The 23,928-nt window shown below is 41.3% G+C and overlaps 3 protein-coding genes and 1 non-coding gene across 8 annotated transcripts in view; 3 read left to right on the top strand and 1 right to left on the bottom strand.

Annotated features, from left to right (window-relative positions):
• The window catches only part of LOC118102613 (ADAMTS-like protein 1), a 95,022-nt gene extending 82,723 nt beyond the window's left edge, over positions 1-12,299 (top strand). For 2 of the 3 annotated variants that reach the window (XM_035148922.2, XM_035148924.2), the window contains 11 exons: positions 99-228; positions 3,101-3,311; positions 3,396-3,575; positions 3,904-4,057; positions 4,232-5,234; positions 5,334-5,461; positions 8,168-8,288; positions 8,505-8,718; positions 9,318-9,427; positions 9,544-9,764; positions 10,455-12,299. In XM_035148922.2, coding sequence (XP_035004813.2) covers positions 99-228; positions 3,101-3,311; positions 3,396-3,575; positions 3,904-4,057; positions 4,232-5,234; positions 5,334-5,461; positions 8,168-8,288; positions 8,505-8,718; positions 9,318-9,427; positions 9,544-9,764; positions 10,455-10,564 — 2,582 coding nt within the window. In that variant the 3' untranslated portion in view covers positions 10,565-12,299. The remainder of the gene's footprint in view (positions 1-98; positions 229-3,100; positions 3,312-3,395; positions 3,576-3,903; positions 4,058-4,231; positions 5,235-5,333; positions 5,462-8,167; positions 8,289-8,504; positions 8,719-9,317; positions 9,428-9,543; positions 9,765-10,454) is intronic. The other variant, XM_035148923.2, reaches the window with a different exon arrangement.
• A 75-nt stretch (positions 12,300-12,374) lies between these two features.
• On the top strand, positions 12,375-16,800 carry LOC118102614 (protein NLRC3-like). 2 transcript variants are annotated; one of them, XM_035148926.2, is made up of 7 exons: positions 12,375-12,716; positions 12,835-13,151; positions 13,303-15,010; positions 15,165-15,248; positions 15,411-15,494; positions 15,946-16,023; positions 16,117-16,800. In XM_035148926.2, exons 2-7 carry the CDS (start codon positions 12,842-12,844, stop codon positions 16,433-16,435), a joined length of 2,583 nt encoding a protein of 860 aa, XP_035004817.2. In that variant the 5' UTR covers positions 12,375-12,716; positions 12,835-12,841; the 3' UTR covers positions 16,436-16,800. The 2 variants fall into 2 exon arrangements, 1 of the variants encoding a protein (XP_035004817.2); XR_004694723.1 differs by lacking the exon at positions 16,117-16,800 and having other exon boundaries at positions 12,375-13,151; positions 13,303-14,997; positions 15,946-16,002.
• Positions 16,801-16,953: 153 nt separating this feature from the next.
• trnai-aau lies at positions 16,954-17,027 on the bottom strand. The gene has a single exon. It is a non-coding gene; the product is annotated as a tRNA-Ile (tRNA).
• A 620-nt stretch (positions 17,028-17,647) lies between these two features.
• On the top strand, positions 17,648-23,369 carry larp7 (La ribonucleoprotein 7, transcriptional regulator). Of its 2 annotated transcripts, none has more exons than XM_035149360.2 (13): positions 17,648-17,766; positions 18,218-18,435; positions 19,259-19,359; positions 19,491-19,574; positions 19,932-20,096; positions 20,214-20,316; positions 20,458-20,763; positions 20,895-21,042; positions 21,150-21,310; positions 21,971-22,080; positions 22,255-22,414; positions 22,589-22,680; positions 22,911-23,369. In XM_035149360.2, exons 2-13 carry the CDS (start codon positions 18,231-18,233, stop codon positions 22,986-22,988), a joined length of 1,713 nt encoding a protein of 570 aa, XP_035005251.1. In that variant the 5' UTR covers positions 17,648-17,766; positions 18,218-18,230; the 3' UTR covers positions 22,989-23,369. The 2 variants fall into 2 exon arrangements, with proteins under 2 accessions (XP_035005251.1, XP_035005250.1); XM_035149359.2 differs by having other exon boundaries at positions 21,968-22,080.
• The last annotated feature ends 559 nt before the right edge of the window (positions 23,370-23,928 follow it).

The raw sequence follows: 23,928 nt of genomic DNA, 5'->3' as shown, positions 1-23,928 counted from the left end.
ATTGGGATAATCACTTTTAAAACTTGAAAACGCTTTTTTAATGAACCCTGCGTAATAGCTCTTGTTTGGTCATCTGCTTTGGGGCTGTCTAATTCCAGGTGTGCAGGAGGCTGTGGTGATCTGTCTGAACAAGCAGACCAGGGAGGCAGCAGACCAGAGGCTGTGCGTGAGCTCCCGTCGGCCCCCGCAACTCCTGCAGGACTGCAGGACTCAGCCCTGCCCGCCCAGGTACGGCACAACAGACCCACATTATTATCAGATGCACATTGTTTAGAAAGGTGTGTGCATTAATATAAAAATAGACTTGATGATGGATGCAGTACAAACAAAGAGGAAATTAGTTTTTTGGGAAAGCAATTTCCCTACATTTAAATTGGCAAAATTAATTAAAACCAGGTTCTAAAACCTGGCTGTGCTCTATTAGTTTTCCAAGAATGGAACCCAACAAAATATGAGAAGCAGGGACAATCACGTACCCTGTGTCCGACGCCTGCAACTACTTATCTCCGAGACTATCAAAAACCCCACACGTCCCTCTGGTTCAATCAATGAATCTCTCCTAATCACTGGTTCTGTACAAAAGAGATTGAAGTGCTTCTTATCAGCAACACTCCCCCTTGTAGCTAAAAAAAACACTTGTGCCAATTAAGTCACAGTTCAGACCACTTCAGTCGGAGTGTCACTGAGGCAGAGTGGCAGAGACTGATGGTTGTCGCGGACGGCAGGAAATGAAGCCAGTGGAACCTGGTCCCAATCAGACACAGGAGGGGATCAGATGTCGATGTGTTATTGACTTTGGAGGAACTGAAAAATGAAAAAGGCCTGCTACTGCTGTTCTTTGCTGTACTGTACTACACTTAGATTCTTTATTTTTTTACTCACAGCATGATGATAAGTGATCACACATTATAGTGACAAAATCACTATCTTGGGAGAGTGAATACTTTAATTGAACTCAAGCCCATCTGCACATAATATTGTGAGATATCTTGTGCCAATGATGAAGCAGGAAAGAAAGCCGTTTCTAAATCTAACATGGTTAAGACTCATGAATGCTGCTTTTAGAAACCTACGACCAGGCATCCTATACATTGGCATGGTTGTTAGGCAAAACAACCACCAGAGGGCAGTGCCAGGGCAAGAATTTCTGATAATGTGATAATGTGTCTCTTGAGAAAGAGGCAAAAGTGGCTGTTTGCATAGGTGAAGTAACATCATATAGAGTCTCTCCTAGAACATAAGTCACTCATCCAAAAAGTTCTGCCACCGTTGAAATGTCCTCGTGTCTTATGGTTGTCTTGGTTTAACTATTGGCTGCACGCCCCCCCCCGTCGAAATATTATTAAAATGGCTGGCTTGTCACTATTCTCCTCTTAAAATGTTACTCTAGAAAATTAATTCAAAAACATTAGTTAAATCGAATAAAATTTTTTATTGATTAATTGATTTGTTTGATAAACTTCTTTGCCTCGCAGTTACAGCCTCTTGCCTGTAGTGGTGCTGCAACCCCCTCAGCACTCCTTTCAGTGTCCCTGGACCTTTAACCAATGTTTTGTTCTCTTTTTTTATACCCATCATCCAATGAAAATCAATTTGGAATACAGTGGTTGTGCAATCTTGGAATTCCACATGTGACCTTGCAAATATTAACCTCTTTTTGTTGACCAAACTCAGAGCACTCATCATAATTAAATACCAGAATATTTAAACAGCGTAATGGCTTGTTGTTTGAAACATCTTAACTGTGGCTGAACGCTGAGGGGATTTCGCGGTAAGCCATACATTTCAAGTTAAGACCGCGCACGGTATTCCACCATTCACTCTCGTCAGGAAACCCAGAGGCTTGCAGTCTGCCCTTGACTGTTTTTCCAGGCCTTGAGTCTTGTTTTTAGGCACAACAAACACTGCATTGGACTTGTTTCCTTTGGCCCTTCACTCCCTCCCTGAGGCCTCCTCACCATCCCATATTAAGCTACACTCTTTGGATACTGTTCCCTCTGAAGGGAAAGATTTAGCTTTGGGTATAGCACAGCTCCAGAAGCTTCATTCCCAATCCACCCCAGTCCCTGGACCCTTGAGTCAATATGAATAGTTTTGAAATATCACCTAATCTGTCAAGCAAAGAATAAAATCTCCGCCATGTTGGCCAAAGCCTTTGGATGCCTTTTAAAGTCATAGCGACCAGGTACTTTTGAAGATTGGAGTAAAAACACTAAAGTAAGTTTGATGCTGGATTGATCACCCTGGATAAAACCGTGTCGGACAATGACATGAATATTGGCCGACATAGGTCACTGTGAAAATGTGGGTGATGGAGGAGTACTATAGGGATGTCTCAAATATCATTGAATTTGCCAGGATTTGGCTCAATGAATCACTCTTTTCCTTTTCACTCATTCACTTTCATGAATTTCACGTACACATTCATATGACTGTATGAGTGTCTTCTCCTGGGACCAAAAAAAACCCCATCAATAACTCTGACTACACTTCTCCTGACTACTCTCCTAGATATTGGAGAATGGGCTGCAGAGACATGGAGGATAATAGACAATGATTAATCAGAGACAGTAAAAGTTGAAAAATCTGTTAAGTCATGGTGCTTGACTTTTAAATTCAAATCTAACCCATGCATATAGCTTATAAGCAAATACAGGTCAAAATTTAAACATACAAACTATAACCTGGTGTTCAACTGATCCAATGAAATGTATTTGGCAATTCCTGAGCTGATATAGTTTAAAGTGTAACTTCGCTAACCAAGTGTCTCTCCCTGTAAATTCAAAAATACCTTTGGATTGCAGTGTAGGTAGGCAGGGCCGTCTACTTTTGATTATAGGGTGTTCCCTTTTTTAAAATACATATAAATGTCTGGATGTAGAAACGTTCCTATAGGGGTTGACGCTACATAAGCATTAACCCCTCAAGGTCCAAGACGGTTTGAAACCCATAAATGTAGAGTTTTTGTCAATTTGGATAGTAAATGTGATTGTAAAACCAGCATTATTGTATTTCATCAATTAACATTCATATGATTTAGTTAAAGCTCAGACACATGTAAGTTTGCATTATTTCTTTAATGATAAATATTGTCCTACAGGTGGGGAACAGGCGAGTGGAGTTCTTGCTCTGCGACCTGTGGGGTTGGTCTGATGACCCGCACTGTGGCTTGTACCCACCGTCCCTCTCGGGACAGCAACCAGACAGAGGTTTTGAGGGATGAAGACTGTCAAAATCCCAAGCCCAGGCCTGTCCAAGCCTGTAACCGCTTTGACTGTCCTCCTATGTGGGACACCTACGACTGGGGACAGGTAAAAGGAAGATCACCGACATTAAATGGCCAACCCAGTATTTAATCTGATGCATTTAGCACTCTAATATTTTCCTCTCTGCAGTGCTCCCAGAGCTGTGGCGGTGGAGTTAAAATGAGGAAGGTCCTGTGCAAGCAGCGGCTGGCAGATGGCAGCATCTTGGAGTTACCTGAAACTTTCTGCCCCTCCAGAAGCCCAGCAAGCCAGCAGCCCTGCGCCAAGCAAGAGTGTCCACCTCACTGGGTCACAACTGACTGGTCCCAGGTAAGCTCCCCTTAAAGCAACAACCTCCATTTTTTAACTGGTCAAAATGGTAGACTTTATTTAAAGATGGACATTGCAATGTTTCACCCCATTTTTTTTAAGCATCAAATAACTAATTAAATAAAACCAAAGTTATGGAAAAATGTGCACATCATACACCCATACTGGAACCAACCACCAGGTGGTGATCAAGACTCTTTGGCTTCACTTTTGGGGAGATGTCATGTCGTCCATCTTTCTATGGTCAAAATCAAAATATAAAGCCATATGTACAGTATATGCAGGGTCAAATTTTGTTCATGTTGTGAAATAACCTTTATTCGTCCAGTGTTCTGTGACCTGCGGAAATGGCATTCAGACTCTCCAGGCCATCTGCAGGAAACTCGGGGAGGATGGGCGATACTCGACCATAGACACTAAGAACTGCTCCCTCATTGGCCGACCGACCAGGATCCGACCGTGCTTGCTCAGGCTCTGTGAGAGTAAGAAACATTCTGTTTAATTGCATTAAATTTATTTGAACTGGTATCAGAAAGGAGGTTGACAGAAAGAGTTGATACTTAGCAAAAAACCTACCATAGCTAAGCTGTCTCAAAGGAAATGAATGGAAAATCAAATAATTCATTCATTCACTTGTCATGTCAATTTCACCCCAGACCCTAGCAAGCCCGAGCCCACCATACTGACCCAGAAGAAGGTTTACATCCAGTGGAGGAAGGGCAAGAAGATACACTTGGTAGTGGGAGGCCACGGCTACCTCCTGCCCTGGACAACTGTGGTCCTCCGCTGCCCGACACGCCACTTCCGCAAAGGCCACATTCGATGGCTGAAGGAAGGGAAACCCCTGGTCAGCCTCCCACACCTCTCCATAACACCACTGGGATACGTGAAGATTCACCAGGTCCGTGCGTCTGACGCTGGGATTTACACTTGCGCTGCAGGCCAAGCACAAGAACATTTTGTCCTCAAGATCATTGGCAGCAAAACTAAGCTCTCAGTTCCACAGTCATGGCTCCTCGCAGATGGACAACAAAAGCTAGCGCAGTCTGACGTGGCCTCAACAGGAGACAAATTTCAGCAGCAACCCATCTCCCTCAACCAATATGACAACATTGTTGAGCATTTGCTCGAACTCAAAGGCTCTGTCCAAGATGAGAAAGACACAACCGATAAACGACACTCCGGTGAAAAGCACAGGTCGACCCTGGAGGACGAGAGGGCCAGTGTGGAAGCTTCCAGCCCAGTCGTACTCATCGCTGACACACACAGGCTGGATGAGATCATGCACAGTCTCTCTGAAGGCCTAGGAGGATCACGAGGGGAACAACTCATCGCTCAGCTGCTCAGTGAGCTCACCATGACACAAGGTGAAACCAATGACTCTACTCTTCACCCTCCAGAGAGTGCAGAATTCTCAACGCAAGGACCGCCTCTTTACAAACCGAAAATCCACGCAACCAGGCCAAGAAACCCGGTAATAATCCAACGGCCCAGGAAGGTTGGAGTCATACCGTTGCCTGAAATAATAGTTCATGTAGGAGTGCCAGTTATCCTGCAGAAACCAGTTGCTAGTTTGGAGTTGAGATGTGAGGCACTGGGTAGTCCTGAACCATCCCGAACGTGGACAAAGAATGGAAAAGAGTTGCTCTACAATAGCAGGTTAGAACTACCCCTACAGCTTTTGTTGTAAACACGTAGCTGATTGTTCTTTCACAGAACTGTCTCAGATTGATAGTCTTTTTGTCTTTGTGTTGGCAGAGTAGGCCTGTTGCCCACTGGTTCACTTCGGATTCAGTCTCCAAGCAAAGCGGACGAGGGTTTGTACACGTGCACCGCCAGGAACCATCTTGGGTCTACATCTCTTTCGTCTTGGCTTCAGATCACAGGTGAGATAGATGAACGTGCTACCTTGTAAATATGTTGGAATAAAGTCTTGTTCTAGCAAGACGATGATTGATTTTAACCTTGAGTGGTTTAATGAAGTCATAATGTGTGAATAATGATTGTCCAAATGTTCCGGACTTCATTACATCCACCAAGGAGGTTATGTTTTCACCCCTGTCCATTTGTTTGTTGGTGGTTTTGTTTGTTTGTTTGTTTGTTTGTTTGTACTGAACAGATTCTTACGAAACTTAAGGGAAGGATTCAACATTTTCACTTTTTCCCTGGAACATTTAGGGAACTGATATCTATGAGCTTGTGAAATTTGATGCAGCTTGTTAGGACGTCTCATGAAGGGCTTCTGATTGGGTGGTTGAAGGGAGATGAGCTTTTATCCCGAGTTGAGATGGTGCAGGGGTCACTCACTGATCGCGCTCCTGAACTGACAGCGGAATGACAGGAGGGGGAGAGGACATTTTTAACTCCTACGATTGAGGAGGCATGCGCAAGGAGGCAGACTTCCTGACTAAACTTTAGCTAGTTTTAATTTTTAGTCAACCTATCAAAGTTTTGAAAAATATGATCTGAAATGCAGTTCGACGTATATAGAACTTCGGTTAGGGTTGGAAGACACAGACCTAGCTGCTTGGTTCTGAACATGGTAGTCAGTTTCACTTTCTTGCTGAGAGTTAGAAGAGAAGATCAATATTACTGTCTGTATGTCAGAATATCTGTCTGTAATGAAGCTGGAGTCAGTCTGAGAAAAGGCTAAAAATTTTGAAAAATCCTGGACCCTGACCCATACGGCATCCTTCCACCAAGTTAGTTCTGTATAATCTTGCTCACAAACAAATGCACAGGGGTGACAACATACAGGTAATCCAAAAATATGTTTATCACCTCTAAAGCTTCCTTCAAGTGTGATACAGCTTCAGTGATGATCATGAACATCTTCGTGACTTGAGAGAAAACTGTTTTTGTAGCTACACATACAAACAATAGTTGGTATTACCAAGACGTCAAGTTGAGTTTGCCTTAATAAACTTTCATGTAGTCCAGTTTACAGTAATTTGTGTTGTTCTTTTGTGGTTTGGGCTCAGAAATTCTGGGAAATCATTCTTTTCAGCTTAGAAACACACACGCACACACACACACACACACACACACACACACACACACACACAGTCAGCTCTTACATACTCATCCGGCTGAGTCACTGATGGGGAATGTGTGCAATGTGCCACGGCCTCGGTCACCTACGAGCTGCGCTGTGCTCTGTCTCCTCGGTGTGCGACAGGTCGCAACCCCTGTGCGTTCCCCATCAAAGCACCGCCACTGTGGGGTTTCCTGACACTGCAGCACTTTTCCTCCCCATACGACAACAATTAGAGGTTTCAGGCAATGTTTCAAAGAGGATTAAGTCTGCACCCCGTTCGCCTGATCTATGTGGAAAGCATTTAAAGGCTGTAAAATGCTGATAAATGGCAAAGAAAAAGTTTGGAGCTGTTGAACTGACAGCAGCCGTAGATAAATGGAGACATGATAATATTTGACGGGAATTAACGGGAATAAACGGGAATTAACGGGAATAAACTGGAAATTTTGTGGGTAATTTATACTAACTGTATTTACCTTGTCATATACAGACATAAATATAAACATTTTGTTTTGTCATAAGCTGATTTGAGCCCTGAGGAAACTTTGGGCACTTGACTATATGCTTCTGCATCTTTGTGGCATTCTTAACATAGGTCTTTGCACAGTATTTGCAAATGTACACAGCCTTTCCTTCTATATTGGCTGGGGTGAAATGTCTCCACACATGAGATAGTGCAGGTGGCATTGTTCTGTAGAATAAGATGAGAAAAAAGCTTGTAAAAAACACTAATGCAATGCCAGAGATATAAATAGTTGGCTAAACAATTGGAATCGTCTTTAAAAATATTTTACAATTGATGGATAAATGAATAGAAATAGGTTAGATGAACAGATGAACAATTTCCCCAGTAATATCATCAAAACTTACCTGACTAGTCCTTGGGCTAATGCAGTAGTGTGGCCTCAATAGCCCTGCTGTAGTGTGCAGGATGCTGGGAATTATCTGTGCATGTGATGGAAGAATGCACTGTACATGGAAGAATGCACTGCGCATGTGATGGAGAAATGCACAGTGCAGGGTTGAAATTCAACGTGCAGCATGTGCTGCATTCCATACATCTTTAAAATAGAGTTTTGAATTATTTTTTTATTGCTCAGCGTTTAATTTGCGGTAACATTTTTTTTTCAAAATTCCCAAAATTCCCGAACTTAACTTCCCATGGAAAGTTTCCGGAAAGTTTCCGGAAATTTACCGGAAATTGTCCGCCCCTTTGCAACCCTAATAATCACTGCTGTTGAGTGTTTATAATGTTGATTTGATTAACATCATTTTTTTTTCAAATGGTTAAAATAGGATTCCATGGTAGAGCGGCCCACAGTCTATTGTTTGTCTCAGTCCCTCCTGACTCATCTCAGTCACAGGAGACAGATTCAGGAAGTGTGAAAAGACAAATAAAGAGCTGATCACGTGATTGGATCTCTAGGGAAAGATGTACAAGCTCTGTTGTCAGCAATATTTAATACACGTTTTAAAAAAGGCAATTATCCTCCCCTGTTTTTATTTCTGCTCGTATTCAAAGCCACACATATATTTTTCTTTGCTGTATTTTCAGGAAGCAAAGGAAGGAATTGTGGCCAAGGTAGCAGCATGGGAGCAAATGGCTCGATTTGCTCCGAGAGGAGTAACAGCAGCCAATCAGCAGAGCTGTGTCATGGTCAAAGCTGTCGCCCCAGGTATCTTGCTATGATGATTGTGCCAGAAAATTCTGAATATATATTTTACATACATTCCCAAATAGCTGCTTAGAATCCCTTAAAGGATTCCTTAAATGATTTCTCTGTGTTTCACAAAGGAAAAAACCAATGCTCGTGGCTAGGATTTAAAAAGTAAAAAAAAAACACACACAAAGCTTTTTCTACTAATCTTATTGTTCTCCTTTTCCTCTACAGTTGGATTAGGTGGCGAGTTGATCCTTGGTCCCTGTGTTCAGCCACTTGTGGAGGTGGGTCCCAGACCAGGAGTGTCCGCTGTATGAGGGGTCCTGAGGGAAGGTCCAGAGAGGTGGAGGGCCAGTCCTGCCTCGACACAGGCAGGAGACCCTCTGACAGCAGGCTATGCAACCTCCTGCCCTGTGCCGGATGGGCCACCACCTCTTGGGGGCCGGTGAGATTACTCATTACTGAGCAGACATTGATCGTGTCAAGGCTGTTTACATGTTCAAATGTGACACATAAAAATTCCTTGTCATTTCATTTGCAGTTATTTTGTTAACAATCAAATAACTCTATAACTCTAACGCTATTCCTTCCTCATCTACCATGAGCCAAATATTGGTTGTATTTTCTATTAAACTTGACACACAATTATCAGGTGTATTATGAGAATTTCAGTCTGAAAATGTGAGTGCTTAGATTTTAAAACTACTTCTACTTAAAGGTAGGGTTGCTACGTTGTTTCTGAAACACTTTTTAGCCTATTTGTTGAAATGATGTTAGATGTTAGTGAGCGTGTCACAGAAAAGTCGTCCTCTAGCAGTTGTCAGGCAGTGGGCCTTCTTGTGTTTTGGGGGTGTAGCTTTGATGACCGATTGGACGGGGTCAGATGTATCGGTTATATATTGGTATCTTTTCCAGCTTTTCCAGTTTTAACAACCCTAGCTTTACCAGTGCAAATAAATGCTCATGGGTTTTGGATTGAAATGGAAAATATATATATATATATATATAAAATGAACTTGATTTTAATAAAAAGTCGTCTTTCAGTGTCATGGTCAGTGTATAGGTCCCAGTCTGGCCACACAGCACCGCCATGTTTTCTGCCAAAACACAAATGGCACCAAAGTCCCGTACAGGATGTGCAGTGGACTTCACAGGTAAATGTAGACGCCATTAAGTGTTTGATGTTTGCTGTTGATGTCGAAATGGACAGTAAATGCAGTGATTGAACTCACCAGAGTTGTGTGTCTCATGTGTGCGTTTGTATTCTCAGGCCCAGCTCCCTGAAGAATTGCTCCACAGAGGGCTGCGCCCTCCACTGGCACGTCGGCCCGTGGACCCAGTGCACTGCCACCTGTGGAAGACACGGCTTCCAGTCGCGCCCGGTGACATGCGCGCACCGTCGAACCGGCAAGGCCACGCGGGAACATCACTGCATGTGGAGGCCTCGCCCACCCAGTTGGCAGCGGTGCAATATTTTGTCCTGCGGAAGAGGTGAGGAACAAATGATTTCACAAGTGTGAGTGAGAACAATTTTATTTAAGGGATTTTATGTTGCACAACATACACACACATATATTCATATATATGTATGTTTGTCTGTGTACCAGGTTGTTGCCGTGAGTCCCATTCTACGACATTCATAGCTTATTTCTGTGGTCTGCCATAAATGTCATTAAAAGAATAACTTGCATTCCCTTTCAGTTTCATCTTCTGATATTTCGAGGTATTTCCAAAGTGTCTGCTGGAATCTCAATGCAAAATGGGGGAATGGAATTTGACTTGCGGTACTGAAAAAAAAAACAGCAGCACACAAGACACAATGTACTGGTTACATAAATTAACCCACAGACCTCAATTTGCGAGGAAAAGAGTCCCTATGAAAACTATTTAGAGACTTGTGGAGTTGTTGTTATTTTTCTAAAGTTTTTCAGCCTTTTAAAAACCAGGCTTGAAATTCCACAAGCCTGGGTTGTATTTAGGTGCCAGATGTTTCAGAATTTAGAATTTCAACTCCTCTGCATAAAATTGAAAAGGTTTCTCTCAGAAGTATTTGCGGTTTTGATTCACAGACTAACCCGGGAGATTAATATGAATTCATAAACATTATGATTCATTGTAATAGCTAGATGATGCTGATTCCTCTCAGTGTGTGTTGTTAACTGTATCTGCCGTGTATTCCAGCAGGAGAGTGTCGAGACAGCACGAGGTACTGTGAGAAGGTTCAACAGCTGGAGCTCTGCCCACTGCCCCAGTTTAAGAGTCGCTGCTGCCACTCCTGCCGAAACACCTGAAACGCGGATGGGGGACGAGAGATGAGGGCTGTGGAAAACCTGAATTAGCCAGGGAACGACTCAACAGAGACTTGAACCCTCTACGCCCCATCCCAACGTCAAGTTCGATGAACAGTTTTGGATGCGGATACCTCCTTGTAGGGGAACGTTGGAGAGGCTGTGATCTATATTCGTCAAAAGATGCCATGTGTGGGTTTGAATTACAAAGTAATGTTTCGAGAGGAGTGACGTGTCTGTAAATGAAGGCTTCCGTTTTACTTCTTCCCTTTAAAATTCTGAGGTTCAACAGCTTTCCCAAGTGACGCAAAAGTCTTTGAAACACATTGTCATTGTGAGTCATAGAAACCTTGTGACGACTGCATGATTTCATACAGGGGAAGAGACGTTATCTGAGACCATCACTGATATGTGATGTTGTTCCCTGAAAATAGCAAGAAAATAAGCATACAGTGCAGAAATTGGTCATCAAAAGACTTTTGAAATTGCCTGACAGCATACCCAGGGATTCCATGTAGACCCCTGAGTTTGTGATGACCACTGGAAAGTTGTGTGTTTGCCTTTATTGCAATGATTTTCAAAACAGTATTGTTTCATAGTTAAGATGCTAAATGAGCTTTCATTCATGCGGTGTGGGTATACTCTTGTTTAAAACCAAAATACAGCATAGTGCTGCATATAAACAATGGGAAATAGATAATGTGACTAAAAGCCTTGAAAGTGATAAATGGATATAGATCATGATCTGTGCTACCATTTTGGGTCATTTAGCACGCGTTGACAGCAGTGATTGGTCAAGTCGTTTAAAGAGGGAAAGAATTTGGATTGCAGATGTTTTCACTGCATAGTTTTGGCAGAATAGAAAGTAGGAACGCGATAAAAAGATTTCTCTTGAATGGGTTGCACTAATGGAGGTATGTGACTGAAGCCAGTCGGTTTATGGAAAAAGGAAATTTGCACTCGACTCATGCAGGTCTTTGTTGAGAACATGGCTTGTAGAGTTTCTTTTTAAATCTAGTTTGTGAGGTCAAATTGTTTATATATATATTTTTTTTTCAGATTTATCTTGAAATGTCCCTTTAACCACTTTGCAACTCTGCAGCACATTTTAACGTGAGGTGAGTATAATTGCCCCCACTGCTATTTCATCATGTCCACCAAATTACATTTTTGCTCAAGTTTGACATTATAGGGGAAAATACAGTTAAATGTCTAAGTTATTTTACAACTCTGCTGCTTAGGAAAGATTAAAGTGTTAGTTGAACTTAAAATGTGTAAAATGACCTCCGTGTCACATTTGAATATTGGCTAAAACGGTTGGAATCATAATGTATCACAATTACATTTTTGTGATGGGTTTTTGCACTTTTTGATCTTATGCCCTGGTTTTCATTACGCTTCACCATCAAGTGCAACACAAACCACAGCAGGAGACTACTTCGCCTCTAATCGAGGTGTCATTGATCGATTTTACGAGATGAAAACATCTTTTACATGTTACTTATGCTCTTAAGTTATGTAGATATGTGTCTTGTCTTTTAACTATTTATTTTAATGTGTGTTCATGTGCATACTATTGTAAATAATTTACAGGGGTGGGTTTTTAAGTGTTCATTTCCTAACAGCTGATAGAATTCGATGTGCATGCAATGGGGACCCTCTGCTGGTGACTTGATGTGTTGCTCTCTGCTCATGCCTGGTTTATCATTAAATAAAACCAAATACATTCCATTCATAATCAGTTTTTTGTGATTATCTCTCCTCTTTTGGATATAAAACCCGACCGTATCATCAGAGCACAGTGCTCAGATTTGATCATGTTGGGAGACTGGGTTCACTGGTCAATTACAAACAAGTTGTGCAGTCGCTGACATGGCCCCTGCACCCTCCCCATGGGGAAAGTCCCAGAAAATATGGAAATCCAGGGCTTTCCCAGTTCAACCCTGGTCTCTTAATTTCAGTTTGAGCACTTGGCTGAACATAAAAAGGCGTGCACTGATAATGGGAAGTTTTACTATGAACCAGAATAACCAGACCTACAACAGTGTTGTGATGACGTCAGGACAATTGAAGCCTCAGATTTTGTTGAAGGAAAAGCACTTCCTCTTTCTGTATTGACAAACAGTTCACTCCACTTCTCAGCTGTCGAAGAGGGGTATGTACTCACACAATCCCTCTGAGCAATTGAAGGAAATCACTTCACAACATGACCCTGTTTCACATTGGCAGCAGACTAACTGGATGTTTCTGATTCGTACTGGGCATTGTTTCAGATGAGTTATGGTGGAGACGGATGCTTGCAATTCGTGTTTGACAACAATCAGGGTTCTGCGAGTTTCCCTCGTGGATGAGCTGGAAGGAAAGATTGACTCGCTGCTAGAGGTTTTAGTGAGTCGAGAGGTGTTCACTCGTGATGACCGCGAAGAGGTGCTGTGTCAGCCGGGACCCCGTTCGAGAGTAAGAACGGTTTTGGATATCCTGGGGTGTAAAGGTGAGGAAGCAGCCAAGGTTTTTCTCGCCATTAGCAGTCATCATCAGGAGGAGGCACAGAGGCATTCCAAAGAACTCAATACTCGACCTCAGTCCATAGGTAAGCAGTCAATCTAAATGTAATTTGTACATCCATTTTTGCAGTAAAATAATGATGCATTGCTCAATAGCATTTTATGTAGCACCATCAAATGAACGTGTTCATATTTTAGACAAAAGTGAAAGACATCTATGCTTCATTTCTTTTGCAGAGTATAACAAAGTCAAACAAAAGCATAAAGATGTCCTCAGGCGCCGGAGTGAGAGCATGCTCTTCTACAACACCCGACACGGAGAGAAAAACCTTTTTTCTGAACATTACGTCAATCTCCTGTTGGTTGACGGACACCAGGGCTTGGATATAAAAAGACACGAGCTGCTGACATTCGGACAAAAGCGACTTTCTATGCAGCAGAAGTCGGCAGTAAATAAGAAAATAGCACCAGCTGAACTCTTTTCAAGCGCATATGGAAACCGTCCAGTCAAGAAGGTTTTGGTTACAGGGGTGGCTGGTATTGGAAAAACCACCCTGGTGCAGAAGATGCTGTTCGATTTTGGTGGGAGAAAGGACCATCTTGCGTTTGATTTTATCATCCACATGACCTTCAGAGACCTGAATCTGGTCGACAAACCAACAAACTTCCGGGAGTTGGTATTGCGAAAAAACCGGCACCTTGCTAAAGAGCTGGATAACATTTTAGCGAACGATGAAATGCTGCTGATCATCTTGGATGGCTTCGATGAGTTCAGACACTACAGAGGTTGCAATGTGGATGTTTTTGTGACCGAACCAGATGAAGACGCGGAGGTGGTGGAGGTCTTAGGGAGTCTGATGCAGGGCGAACTTCTTCCCAACGCTTCTGTCATGCTAACAAGTCGACCTACAGCTTTCAACCACATCCCTGTTGGCTGCGTCGACCGCTTTGTGCTCATCGCTGGCTTCTCCTTGGCTGAAGTTCAAGACTTCTTCCTACACTATTTCCAAGATGACGCCGTGGCTGACCGCATGTTTGCAGTGGTGTCAGCGAATGAACTCATGTTAACACTGTGTTACATACCTGCTTTTTGCTACATTGTGTGTTGCATCCTAAAAGAAAGCAAAGATCTCTGCGGAGAAAGCCCCAAGACCATGACAGACATTTATGTGCAGTATCTGGTGGCTTTGATTCGCTCTCACACTCAGTCAAGAGCCGAAACATTTCTTCAAGAGCAAAGTGCAAAGGGCATAGAGCAACTGTCTGACATAGTGATAAAGCTGGGTCGACTCGCCTTCCAAAAGCTGATGGAACATCAGACACTGTTTTACAGCAGCGACAGTGATGTTGCAGCTTTAGAAGGATGCAGCCTTGTTAGTACCTTTCTCGATAAGACAGTAACACAAGAGCCAGGCTATACCGAAGAGGTTTACTCCTTTGCACACCTCACTGTTCAAGAGTTCTTTGCAGCAGTCTACTGTGCACTGACCGATCACCCTTTACCTGATGCAAGTACAGAGGGGGGGACAAACAGTGGACATTTGGACCTTTTCAACCGTTTCCTGTCTGGAATCCTCTCAGAACGCAACGCTAATCTTCTATCAAGACATTTGGGGCTCAGTTACCACAAAGAAAAAGTGGACACCTATCGGCAGAGGATCATCGGAGAACTCGCGGTACTCTGTGACAATGGGGCCCATATCCTGAATCATTTACACTGCCTGTTTGAGCAGCAGGACCCCTCATTAGCCCTTGCCGTGCAGCCCAAGATGCTACGAATCAACGTTAGCGATGAAACACTATCACAAATGGATTACAATGCCATCAAGTACTTCCTGAACCCCATAGAGGGCAAAATATCAGAGCTGGATCTGACAGGGACTGGAGTCAGCTGCGAGGCACTTAGGGACATTCAGCCCCTACTGCTTAGATGTGAGAGTCTTTGGTTAGTTCCAAGTAAAATTTGGTTTGTATCATCTCATTCTCTGATCTCCCCTGTGTCACAGGTTAACCTTCTTTTCAATAAGCTCCTTGTAGAGAACACATTCTCTTTTTATGAAATGAGAAAGAGTTGACACCATCACTATTTGACATTTAAGGCTTGGAGAAAACAACCTGGACATGGACAGTGTTCAGGTCATTGCTGATGTGCTGCAGGTGTCAGACACTATGACCCACCTCGGGTAAGATGTCTATCAACAATATTCCTCAGTTGCCTATAAAATACTAGGTGACAAATGAATTATGCAATCGCTATTTATTTAAAAGAATATGCTTGTTTTTGTCCTAGACTGAAACAAATATAACCCAGACCATGATTTGTCACTTTCTCTTCTCCTTTTCAGCATTGGGTGGTCAAACCTTGGTGATGATGAACTACTGGTTCTTTCTAGTGCCATACGGGTTAAAAAAAAACTTGTGGAATTGTGGTAAGTGATGTGTCACAATGCAACAATACTTTATGAGGAAGATGATTGTCTGAATCATCAATCATTTAATCATTTTTCCATTGAAATGTTAGAAGTTACATAATAATATAATTTACGTGCAAGTATTAGTTCTGTAAACACAAGCTTGAAAACTATCTGTTAAGACTGGCTTTTGATTACGTATATAGTTTTTAAACATCTATGCATCTATGTTTAATATTTGATTTGATTTTATCAGTTGGTTAATATTTTTATGTGTTGTGATATGTGTTTATTTGTTTTTATAACTTTCAAAATCTACTTTATGGAATTTCATGATCAGCATTTTGATTTGGTTTGTCCATTATCAAATGTGAAGCAGACAGAGAATATTTTTAGATTTGATGGTTTGCTTATTGTTCAGCTAAAACATTATTCAGTACATTATTTTGTCACTTGTGTGCTTTCACAGGATGGAGGGAAACCGGGTGAGCTGCAGAGGTCTGCTGTCACTCAGCGACTTGACCCCAAACCCTCTGGAAAAAGTTGTGTGAGTGAATCCTTTTTTCAACAAATAATTCAAAATCATATTTCAACATTTGTGGGTTTGTCTGAAGCATCTGTTGTTTCACTCATTGAGCAGCGCCATCTGGAATGACCTGACCGACACCGAGCCAGAGCCCCGGTGCAGCCAAGAAAGCATCACTGTGAACTTCACCGACGACGACATGTGGGAGTCGTGGGGAGAGTGGGTCTTCAAACGGTGTGAGGTCAGCAGCAACGAGAAGCTGGAGACGGTGCTGCATAAGGTGTGCAAAGTCTCGGTCCACTACTTAGAGGCCCAGTGGGCGAGGACCTTCTACAAGCAACTATCGCAGCTCATCAAGCACAGGATTGAGTCATGCACCGAGGACGACATGTGCAAGAAGCTCAGAAAGTTTGAGAATATTTTGGACCTCTGAAACGGTCTGAATACACCGTCTGTACTCACATCAAGTTCTAAGCTAATAAACACAGATTAAATGTCTGTTTGATGCTGAATGCTTTGTGGGAAAAAAAGTAAGTAAGCCATAGCAATGCATAGTGTCAACCAAAGGTGGCCCCAATTTGTTTTGTTCTATCTCTGCATGTTGTTTCAGGTATTTAACCTCTGTAGCTCTGTATCTGTGTTGGTTGTCATTTGTGGGAACAATGACATAAGGATAAAATAGCGTATATTTATAGAATGGTAAATGCAGAATGACTATTTCTGCATTTATCATGGTTGGGTTAATGCATCAAAAAAAATATCCTCTGTCCCCTGACGAAATAAAAAATCTTCTGAAAATACTGCCTTGATACATATAAATGATGCATTAAAACTTAAATTAGCTATAAGTGTATCTGCACCTTTATTGAAGATCTTGCTGTGGAGTCGGGTAGGTACTTCAACCAGTGTCTGTGTCAAATGTCAAGGAAGAAAGAAATAAAAAAGGAAGTGTGGCCAGTACGGGGATCGAACCCGCGACCTTGGCGTTATTAGCACCACGCTCTAACCAACTGAGCTAACCGGCCTGGTCGTTCAGTGGAAATGACATCCTAGATATACTGTAATGTAAGACTTTCATTCCGTTCTTTTTCCTGTTGGTGTGTATATGATTCAAGATATGACACTATAGCACACTTTTATTTGAAACGTACCTTCCAGTTTCCTCCTCCTTCCCTGATGACTTCACATTTCTGGAATAAGGGCTGAAAGAAGCTGCGAACATGGTGAATAATGCCCGGAAATATTGTTGGTAATTACTCAAATAAAAGCACAAACAATGTCACGCGTTTGAAGAGGGACCTATATTTAAAATACAAGTTAAATATACACCAAAAAAAAGAAATGAAAATTCACGTGTAGTGAAAGCCCAATTAAAGTACGACAGAATGAGAGATTAAATAAATAAGGTGCAAAGGAAGACTTGATACTGGTGTGCAACAAATACGATGATGTTAATAATAATGTAAATACTAAAAAATAAAAAGTCATTCATAAGCATTTAGCATTTTCTGTTATCAATTGATCAAGTTTGTGGGAAGTACATTGTGTATAACGTACCACAACAAAAAACTGTTGATAAAATATTGCAACTTGCAGTTAGCACTTTATTTTGGAATAATTTAGCGGACGTCGGGTCCAACCGCGCGTTGAGACTTATGACGTCAGTAGCCTGCGACGTGTGACTGAACGTCGCTGTTTGCGTATTTATGTGGTTTATTGTGTGTGTTTAGAATCTAACCGGACTGTTTCCTCCTCTCAAACCGGGTAAGTGCTGTAGACTAATATGTGATTTGATGTTTAAGGGAGCATTTGAGGTATTTTCCAAACACAGTAGCGATGGCTGCAGCTTTTTCTTTTCAAAACTACCCGCGAATTGACTTCGAGAGCACTTAGCTAAAGGTAGTGATGGCTAACAGGCATCTGGCCACTTTAGCCGGCGGGTCCTGCATATGAAGCTTTTTACTATCTAATATTATTAAGATTTTAATCCTGAATCCAAGCGGCATGTTCACAATTGAATGTGTAATTCGTACATGAAGAATATGTCAGAGCTATTTGACATTGTGTAAATTCGAATTATGATAATATCTTATAATAATAATAATAACATTTTGAATATATAAAATTCTCACTCAGAAAAACTCCCCACTCAGATAGAAGATGAGTAAAGACACAAGTCAAACATGAATGTTTTATGTGTGTGTGTTTGTTTCAGTCCCAGCCTCAGGATGATTGACACCGAGAGGGGAGCTGATGATGCTGGTCCGGCCGTCCACAGCAGGAAGGAGAACAAGGAGACAGAGAAGAAGAAGCGCTCTCGGGTCAAACACCTGCTCGCCGATGTGAAGAAGCAGGTGGAGTTCTGGTTCGGAGATGTCAACCTGCACAAGGACCGCTTCCTGAGAACACTCATCGATGAGTCAGAAGACGGATGTAGGATATACCACCATATCCATATCTGTCCTTGAGTTTATCTTATCACAGCACCCTATGCCATATCTGCATTGCAAGAGTCAGTAGCTGAAACCATTATTTCTTGTAAAGCTGGCTGTGAAGTGATCCCTTTTTATTTCAGTGCAAAATATGGGGTCAGGATGTCAAGAAATCTTCAGCTGAAGCAATTGACTGAAGATGATCCTTTATCTGAAAATGGGGGCAATTTGCTGTGTTAAAGCAGTGAAGAGGACAGAATAGAAGCATCTGTAAAATTGTAAATAATTAAACGTGCAATGTAAACACAATGGAATAGAAGCAATGTATAAAATGTAAACAAAATTAATTCAGTGTAAGAGGATTGCAGATAAGGCACTGAATTGCACAGAGAGAAATGAGTATTACAGTTAAATGAAGTTACACCTGACTGAGTTTATAATAAGAGCCTGTAAACGGTCTGAGTTATAAAACTTTTCCATGATTGAAGACTCTTAAATTTAACATGCCCTTTCGGCAGATCCTTGCCGAGCAGCTGCAGAGGGGCATTTCCTGGCAGGCCTACAAAAATCTTTGTGTATTGGCCCTCCCCTGAGTTACAGGATGAAAATACCCATTTGATTTGGCAAACTCCGAGTGAAGAGGCATCCTATTACCTTCAGGGATCACTTCACAGCCAGCAAAGACTGGAGGAAGGATTTCAGTGACCAATAATCACAACATGTGATATGCGAACAGTGTGTTAAGACAAAATCTGACACTATCCTTTAACGCATGTGTCTGCTTGAAGTCATCAGATTTTAACCAAATATTTCACGTCTCTTAGATGTTGATATATCTGTGTTGGCAAGCTTCAATCGAATGAAAAAGCTGACAACGGACACCAAGCTGATTGCGAGGGCGGTGAAAAATTCATCTGTAGTTGAGGTATGGATTTCTTTTCTGATTTCTTTTACAAAAACAACGCTTGTTTCAGTGTTTGTATAATTTGTACTAAAAAGTAAATGCAAATTAATATACAATTCCATAAAGAAAAAGTTCCTATTTTTTTGTTTCAGGTGAACTTGGAAGGCAATAAAGTGCGACGCCAGCTTCCAATTGGAGACATACCAGATGATACAGACAGCCGCACAGTCTATGTGGTAAAAATCTTGTCTGTTGTCTTTATTTGAAATCTTAAAGGCCCAGTGTGTAGAATTGAGTGACATATATAGTATTTAAATATAAAGGGCTCATTCTAGGGAAAGAAAACAACAATTCGAATTGAATGAAACACACTAGTGAAAAAAACATCACTCAGATTATTTTATATTCAATGTCTGCCAATAGATCCCTTTCACCTAAGTCTTACACACTGGACCATTAGGATTTCCCTGTAGTATTTGGAATGCTTAACGCTCCGGTGATTTAATATTTATCTGTTTAACTAAAAAAAAAAAGTCTACATTCAAGTAGTTTGTAATCACAAAATAATACAACTGTCTTTTTCTTTTTGCAAGGAACTTTTGCCCAAGGATGTGACCCACAGCTGGATAGAGCGAGTGTTTACAAAATGTGGGAATGTGGTGTATATAAGCATCCCCAGATACAAGTCTACAGGTGACCCCAAGGGTTTTGCATTTGTTGAGTTCGAGACAGAGGAACAAGCAAAGAACGCCATAGAGGTGAAAATTTATGATGAATGTTTCACTGTTGCTTGAACTATGTGAAAATTCATGTCGGTCGATTGTTTGAGTTTTGGCAGGAGGGGATTTCATGGGAAATTTTGATATTTGAAACAGATGCTGAACAACCCCCCTGAAGATGCTCCCAGGAAACCAGGGATTTTTCCCAAGACGAAAAGTGGGAAGAATTTTACTCTGCCAGCTGACAATCCACCATCAGGTATAATTTATTACAATCACAAAAGTGTTGTATTTCTTTTTTCATCAATCACCTATTCATGATAAATCTGATGCTGGCATAATATCAAGACCAAGAGTATTAGTTTGATTTGCTGTATTACTCCCAAACTTCTTACTGTAGGGGAAGAAGAGGAGAAGAAAAGGAGAAAGAAGAAGAAAAAGAAAGAAGGCTCCACAGTGCCAATGTCTGCAGAAGCCAAAGAGCAGGCGATGGAAGCAGAGCCATCAGAGCAAAAGAGGAAGCACTCCGCAGTGGGGGATTTTCAACGAGAGGGAGCCAGCACTCAGAAAACCCCGGCAAAATTGTCCGAGAAAAAAAGACGACGGTCGCAGACAGTGGAGGGATCTGACAGTGACGTACCATCAAAGATAAGAAAAACTAGTGAAAGTGAATCTCGAGAGAAGGAGATGGATGTTGCAAAGACTGGTGAGTGACTTTATGAATTATAAACTCTTCCACCCCACCACAGTCTTTCCACTTCTGTTGCTACTCGTGTTTCATTGAGTTGGATGAGGTGTTTTTGCAGCCATGACACTGCAGGTTTGTTGTTGTGTTAGATCCACCCACTGACACCGAGAGAGGGGTAGAGGAAGGGAAAGAAAACAGAGATGATTCAACAGTCAAAGCAAAGAGGAAGCGAAAAAAGAAGCACAAGGAAAAACTGAAAATTGGGGAGGAAGTCATCCCACTGCGAGTTCTGTCAAAGTAAAACTACACACATCCCTTTTTTCCTCATACATGATCAAGATTTGATTAATAAGTGAACTGAAATCTTTTTTACATGTCTTCCTACCTCTTTTGTCCATGTGAAGGAAAGAGTGGCTTGACCTGAAGGTGGAGTACTTGACCTTGCAGAAGCGCAGCATGGCGTCGCTGAAGAAGTGCATGAGTAAGATCGATCACAAGGAGCGCAAAGAGCACAAGGAGCACAAGGGTCGAATGGAGATAGAGGATGAGCCTCAAGATGGAAACGGTAAGTTTTGGATGAATGATTCGCTGGAGTTTGAGTTGAGGTGGACAAACTCCAGACTATTACACCTGGTTTGCCACCTGTTGACAGTTATGTGTTGCAAAATGAATAGAAATTAAAAATGATATGAAACAAAGTGTAGAAAAAAGATTCAAAATGAATTGAAAGGTTATTTTTAGGAAAAATCTGTTCCTTTAAAAAAAATTACATTTGTTCTTTCAGAAATTCTACAGTCTGTACATTTCAGTGGTAAAATGCTGCACTTACCCTCAGGAACATCAGCATTTGGACATTCAAACTGTATTGACATCACAATATTGCTCCAAAAAAGCTTTATATCAGATTTAATATTAAAAAGCTACTAAAATTGGAGATATTGTTTATTGGTTTCCTCTATTGTTTTCCTCTACATAAACCCGTCCCCCCTTGTCAGTAGTAATAATAGTACATTTTATTTGTATAGCACCTTTCATACAAGAATTGCAGTAAAGTTAAAAAATAAATAAAAATAAAACCACCACATGAATTTAAATGTCCGCTGTTATCCTCCTCCTAGTTACTGCTGCAGTAACTTGATGGAGGATAGTAAAAATTACTGTGAACCTGAATATGAGTATAATATGTCTCCTTTCGTGTTGTTTATTTTTTCCTGTTATCAAGTAGAGAAGAGTCACAAAAGTGAAAAAGCAGCGACCCCGGGCCCTCAGTTTACCAGCGGTGTCATCTTGAAGATCACAGACATCAATCCGCTACCAGGGAGAAAGTTCCTCAAAGTACAGTACAACTCAACGCAATAATCAGCTTTACTGTCAGTTTGGATTATGTTCTGCACTACATTTAAAAAGGAGAACGCTCATAGGGAAGTTTGAAATTAGTTTTTGTTCTATTCCTTCCTCTGTGTGTGTGTGTGTGTGTCTGTGTGTGTGTGTGTGTGTGTGTGTGTGTAGGATGCCTTGAGTAAAATATCACAAGTGGCATACATTGACATTTTGGAGGGAGATGCTGAGGGTCACATCCGCTTTCACACCCCAGAGGAGGCCAAAGCCGTCAGTGATGCCCGAGCTGAGCTGCAGAGGGAGCACAGCTGGAAACTGGAAATTCTGTCAGGTATCAATTTAAATTTCTACTTGTATTTGAAGGGGTAGACCTATTTTGCATGAATGCTCGTTTCTGTGTTTTTCACAGTTGAACTTGGCATAAGAATGAGTTTTTCTTTCTGAATACATTTTTAGAAAAAATAACTTATTTAACATGAGGGTCTCTTTTTAATTCCTCTTAAAGGTGACCATGAACAAAGATACTGGCAGAAGATCCTCGTGGACCGCCAGGTCAAGTTGAACCGTCCGAGAGAAAAGAAGCGCGGCACAGAGAAGGTGAGATCTTGTTTTCTTTTAAATAAAAAAACCCGACACATTTGATAGTGGAATTGCATATTTCGTATCCAGCTTTTTCTGTATATTGTCTGTTTTGTGGATACAGTCTAACAATACCTGGAATAATTTAGGCATCTAAACAAACAGTCACATACCTTCACTTAAAACTGTGCCTCCATTTTGTTTATGTGCCATTACATGTAATTTCTCGTTTTCCTGTCGCACTCCAGCTCATATCCAAAGCCGAAAAAATCATCCTTGCCCGGGCCAAGGAGGCGACTAAGCACATCCGTTTTCAAGAAGACTGACACCTGCTGAAACAATATCATTTTTTCAATTTTACAATCATTCATGTTGAACTCTGTTGATTTTACATGATGTGATTCGAGGGGGGAGAGTCTATGTTAATGTGTATTTTGTTTGACACACGACTTGAACCACAGTTAATGAGTTAAAACGTCCGCTTTTTCTTCGTCTGCACTGGAACTTTCAAGATAATGTGAAGTGTTACTATGCATATACACATTTGGACATTTTTAAAATTGATATCTTTTTTTTTTTAACTCTGTATATGATGTAAATATAACTGCTTTGAACGTTCTTCCAGTCGAGATTAATTCAGTTTGAATTCTACTTGTCTTGTTGTTTTTTCTTTTTCTTTTTTAACTAAAACTTCATTATTTCATGACTATTGGTTTCTTTTGTTATTACAGCACATTTGTGCTCCTCATGAAGTTAGTGAGGAATTATTCTCAATACAGAATCAGTGAGCAGCAATTCATTTGGTGCATTCACCAGAGTTAAAATTTCAGGCTTTCAGCATCTGTTTAAATTGCAAATTGTTCATTTAGACACCATTCATTATAGAAAATGAAAAATACAACTTTGTAGATTACATAACCCTCCAAATGAGATGTGTTGAAGAGCAGTAGTATTACAAATAGCTCTCATTACATAACTTAAGTATCCTTGATGGCTTCTATTGGTGTAAAAATAGAAACTACATCAGTTAATGGGAGTCAATACCATTCCCTGAAACTATGCAGCTGATTATTTGCTCATCAGGCCAAGTTACTCCATTGTCCACAGAGTTGGAGCAGCACATCCGAGGTACTTCAGTCCAGGTTAAAATGCTTCCAGACCTGGTAAAATGCTCCATTCTCAGCAGGACGTTGAGGTTTCTCTGCTGTGTTACAACTGGAATTATAGACGACAGGCTCCTTTTAATGCAGCAAGGAACAAAAAAGT

This window comes from Hippoglossus stenolepis, chromosome 23, assembly GCF_022539355.2.
Source record: "Hippoglossus stenolepis isolate QCI-W04-F060 chromosome 23, HSTE1.2, whole genome shotgun sequence".
NCBI classification, from domain to species: Eukaryota; Metazoa; Chordata; class Actinopteri; order Pleuronectiformes; family Pleuronectidae; genus Hippoglossus; species Hippoglossus stenolepis.
This window is presented reverse-complemented; position numbering and strand designations above follow the sequence as displayed.